Source organism: Neolamprologus brichardi, chromosome 3 (assembly GCF_056152115.1).
Source record: "Neolamprologus brichardi isolate AB-2024 chromosome 3, ASM5615211v1, whole genome shotgun sequence".
In the NCBI taxonomy this organism is placed as follows: domain Eukaryota; kingdom Metazoa; phylum Chordata; class Actinopteri; order Cichliformes; family Cichlidae; genus Neolamprologus; species Neolamprologus brichardi.
In genome coordinates this window covers 5,092,832-5,097,801 of record NC_142106.1, presented here as the reverse complement: position 1 = coordinate 5,097,801, position 4,970 = coordinate 5,092,832, and the positions used below count along the sequence as shown (strand labels likewise).

Genomic DNA, 4,970 nt, shown 5'->3' with positions numbered 1-4,970 from the left:
AAAACTCAATGCATCATGGGAATCCCCCGGCAGCCTACGTCTATTGCAGCATAACTAAGGGAGGATTCAGGGTCACCTGGTCCAGCCCTAACTGTATGCTTTAGCAAAAAGGAAAGTTTGAAGCCTAATCTTAAAAGTAGAGATAGTGTCTGTCTCCTGAATCCAAACTGGAAACTGGTTCCACAGAAGAGGGGCCTGAAAACTGAAGGCTCTGCCTCCCATTCTACTTTTAAATACTCTAGGAACAACAAGTAGGCCTGCAGAGCGAGAGCGAAGTGCTCTAATAGGGTGATATGGTACTACAAGGTCATTAAGATAAGATGGGGCCTGATTATTTAAGACCTTGTATGTGAGGAGCAGGATTTTGAATTCAATTCTGGATTAAAAGGAAGCCAATGAAGGGAAGCCAAAACAGGAGAAATATGCTCTTTCTTTCTAGTCCCTGTTGGTAACTTTTTGTCAGTCTGGCTACAGTGCTGAAGGGAAACCTAGGGCTGTTCTTATTTTCTTCAATCTCCGATGAATAATACGATGTTGTAGCTTTCCGGAGGGCCTTATTCTAAAGCAACAAACTATTTCTCTAGGATTAATGATGGTCTTATACATTTGTGACAGGCCATTTCCTCTCTGGCTTTGAATTTACCTGCTTTAGACTACATGTTTGAGAATTACCAGGTAGTCAAGTACTTCTGTTAGAGTAGCGTTCAGGTAGCTGCTCTGCTCTGTGTTGATACAGGGCACTAAAGATGATAACAGTAGGTGAACTAGAAAATGGCGGGTGAATGCCGTGTAGTGGAAATCTACTTCTGAAAACAGCTGGAAAAGCGGAACTATCTGCTGAAAAGAGGTGAAAAAGCTGAAGGGTCATGCGTAGGAGTCAAACCAGCACTGCCTACGGTCAGGTCACCTCCCAGCGAGCTAAACGCGTGCAGAAGAAGCTGAAGTGTGAGAGTAAGGACTGCAAATGTAGGATCCATGACTGGTAAAGAGAAAAAAATAGCTGATATGTTCAACAGAATGAAGATATGTGCATTGTCACTGGTACTGAATAAATTACGTGCTGTAAACCTAAGCGCTAAAAAAAGACTGGCCTACTAACTTGAATTGTTTAAGTTCATCTTACATTTTCTTCATTTTGAGTTAGTTCAACTTATTTTTCATCAACCTATTTTGCGTATTAAGGACCTGCTATTTAAACAATCATTTGTTTTCTTAAATGTTAGAATTTCACTTACATTTCATCATTGAAGGGTTCCAATTCCTGCGGTCAATTTGACAAAACTGAAAAACTTGTCTTTTTGAGAAAAGACAAAATCACAAGTTAAAGCTTTTTTAAATAACTATCTGCACATTTAACCATTTTTTGTTAAGTTTGTTTTTGGGTTTTTTTGTTGCATTTATTGTTTGGCGTGGCAATAAAAACATATGTATTAACTGCAAGCCTTAAAATGTTATTCAGCATTTATGTTTCAAATATATTATGTGTAGTCTTCTGTTAGTTATTTTCTATTGTGAATAAAATATTGGCTCGTGATTTAAAATTCTTTTAGTGTTCATTTTGTCCCAACTTTTATGGAATTCAGGTATCAGACACAACTTTGATAAGATGTTGCCTCATGATGTAAAGTCTTACTTTGGAGTTTTCCCCTTAAGACGGAAGTTTCTTCGGCCAATCGTTTAGGTTGGGGAACGGGTCATTAACTGTCATCTGTGCTTATGCGCTGAAAACACTTCACAGTACCAGTTTTTCTAGATGTCCCTGGGTGGGGTGCTTGATGGTTCTTCATCCAGGGACTAGGTCCTAGAGGGAGACTTCAGTGGTTGTGTCGGTAATCTGGAGGGGGCATGATTGGGAAGAACAGCTTACCTGATCTGAACCCGAGTTGTGAAGTGTTATTGGACGTCTGTGCAAACCACAATTTGTCCGTAATGAACACCACATCTGAACATAATGGTCTCCATGAGCGCAACAACCACTAGGACATCCTGGATCATATGTCATAAGTCCTGCTGATGGATTGACCAGTAGGACTGTCTTTTATGTGTTATTGTTGCCTCAGTTTAACCTCAAATAAGTTTGATGTCTCAAGGCACAGTGATGTGAAATACAAATTTCCCCCAAATTGGTTAAACCTAAAGTAATGATCCTATTCTTAAACTGTAACGACTAAAAAGTACAGAAATCAGTGTAGAAATATAAGGAGCAAAAATAAAATACTCAAGTAAAATATAGATAACTGACAATTCTACTCAAGTGTTTTAACAATGTATTAATACCATAAATCCCACCTCATACTTGCATCGTATAGTAAATCGTATTGTAATTTTTATTTTGTAAATGTGTCTTTTCCCCTGATTCACCCAAGAGCCCAGTTTCAACAATAAAATAGCCTTTGTCTTATTTTTCTCAGGAGGACTTTCCACTCTTCCTCCCCACTCCAGAGAATACCACTTTGTGAACGAGAAAATGTCCTGGACTGAAGCTCAGAGTTACTGCAAAGAACACTTCACTGACTTGGTCACCATCTACAAGAGAAACATCAACCAACTGCTTTTCTCAATGTCACCAAGGATCAATACTTGGGCTTGGATAGGGCTCTATGATGATCGTTACAGCTGGAAGTGGTCCATGGAGGGAAACGTTTTTATGTTGGCAGTACACATGAATTTTTGATCTGGGCTAAAGGCCAACCAGACTGTGTAAAAGCAAAGGAATACTGTGTTGCTCTTCAGGGACAAACACAGATGGATGATAGACCCTGTGGAGATTCTTACCCTTTCCTGTGTTACAATGGTAGGAAAAAGATTTGTTGCCCTAGTTATCCCTACAATTTTATGAGATTCATAATGTGTGTTTTAAAATTCATCCTTTTTTTGAATCTTTCACAGCCAGCAGTACAAGTTACATCTTAGTGGTGGAGAACCGCTCCTGGTCAGAGGCTCAGTCGTACTGCAGGACATACCACACAGACCTGACCAGTATAAGAAGCAAAGAGGAGAAATCCAACATCACGCTCACTTTGAATGGATCAGGGGTTCAGTATGTGTGGATTGGCCTCTACAGGGATCCCTGGGCCTTCTGGTCTGACAACACAACCTCAACATTCACTAACTGGGAGCTTTCTCAGCCTAATAATGCAAATTCCAATGTGTACTGTGTATCATTTAATATAAACAATGGAAAATGGTATGATATCTACTGTCACGACAGATTCTCTTTTTTCTGTTTCACAGGTGAGGCTCAGAATGCAAACACTGTAAGATCCTGTCATCATGTAAAACACTAATGTTTGTGTTTTTATATGTGGTTCATTTTTAGCAGGGAGAAAGCAAACAGTGCTGAAAATGAAGCTTCAGTCAGAGGCAGACATGCACAGCACAGAGATCCAGCAGCAGGTTTCACAGCAGGTCAGCAGTTCAGTCACAAACACAAACTTGACACAAGTTCAAACTATGCTTCATGTTTTTCATCATCTGCACATTTTGTCCAGCTGTCAGGCCTCATGCTGTCAAAAGGACTGACAGACTTCAGGATTCGTTGGAGGAAAGTCCAGAGTTACCGTGACGACCAGTCGAAGAAGCAGGATGGGGACGGTGACTGCAAAACTGAAGTCTGACTGGACTGAACCACTTCATGTGTGAAGTTAATAACATGCTGTGCTGAGCTGTCTCATCCTTTAAATCTTTCAATATTTCAGAGTGTAAAGTTTCACCAACAGCTCATTTGTTCAGTTGCAGTTGTAGTTTGGTAGAAATAATTTTAGACTCATTAATCATCAGTAATTCAGTAACTCAGTAATCATCTGAAGTTTTCGTGACAGACTTACATTCATCATTTTCGACACTGTCCTTCTGTAGGAGTCACTGCACAGGTTTTTGTGGAAGCATTGTATTAAGATCTATACTTCTATTTCTTTCTGACAGCAACCTCTGTTGACTTGAAGAACCAAGATATAACTTAGGGAGGATGAAAAACACAAAACATTGCACTATTTATGTTTTTTTTACTGCTTAGATAGACTGTTTGATTCCCATAACAATGGCAGCCATAAACTGCACCATAAGAGTCCTAAACTGTACCTAATTAAAATTTGGATCATAGCTTTCAAGTGAGTCTAGTTGCAATGCATGCTGGATCTACTTGTATCTGACACTTTACCTTAACTGTCATTTTGCAGAAGCAGAGGAAGCTAACTCTAGTAAGCAGAGTAGGTGATGTGTGAAGTCCCTTTTGCATAGTTACTGTTGTGGTGACGTGTGTTTACTTGTGTTATCTTTGTGTGATGAAATGAAAATGTATGTTTTATTGTAAAATGTATCTATTTTGATTGTAAGCCAAACAAGGGACAATTGTTGAAAATTAGCAATAGCTATAAGCCTTTGTTTCATGTTTGTACTTGGACTATGTTAAACTGCACTGTCCCTTTTAAGTAAATAAATTCAAATTCAAAATTTGTTTGATAATCTGCAACATTGAAGTATGAGAAACAAAAAAAGAAAATCAGGAAGGGGACAAACACTTTTGTAAATATGTAAATCTGAAGTGAAAAAAGTCATTACAATAAAATAAATCATCTTAGTTAAGTATTCCTTACCAGTGTATTCTTGTCAGTCTGAAAATTATTTTTATGTTAAGTAGTCCACTATAATATTATAGTGACTTTGACCTTCAAATCAGTCTGTTCCCCTTAAAGGAAAGGTCAGAGATCAAATGTGACATTAAAAATTGAATCTTTAAACACTAAAATTTAAAGAGGTGTAGTTGAAAATTTATTGATCATAATGTCAACTGTTAGATTATATATACACACAATTAATAACAACATTTGACAAGTAATTTGACAAATAGTTCAAAAACTATTTTTCATCACCCAACATAGAAGTGAACAAATGTCAAATTGTGGATGTTCAAATGAAGTGCTAAACTTCAGAAAAATGAAACAAAAAGGGAGGAAAATCTTGAATGTCCC

The 4,970-nt window shown here is 37.9% G+C and overlaps 1 protein-coding gene across 1 annotated transcript; it reads left to right on the top strand.

Moving 5' to 3' along the window:
* Window positions 1-866: 866 nt before the first annotated feature.
* LOC148103231 (C-type lectin BpLec-like) lies at window positions 867-3,674 on the top strand. The gene is made up of 4 exons (XM_087838074.1): window positions 867-951; window positions 2,890-3,234; window positions 3,320-3,408; window positions 3,492-3,674. The coding sequence occupies exons 1-4, from the start codon at window positions 867-869 to the stop codon at window positions 3,615-3,617; spliced, it is 645 nt and encodes a 214-aa protein (XP_087694200.1). The 3' UTR covers window positions 3,618-3,674.
* The last annotated feature ends 1,296 nt before the right edge of the window (window positions 3,675-4,970 follow it).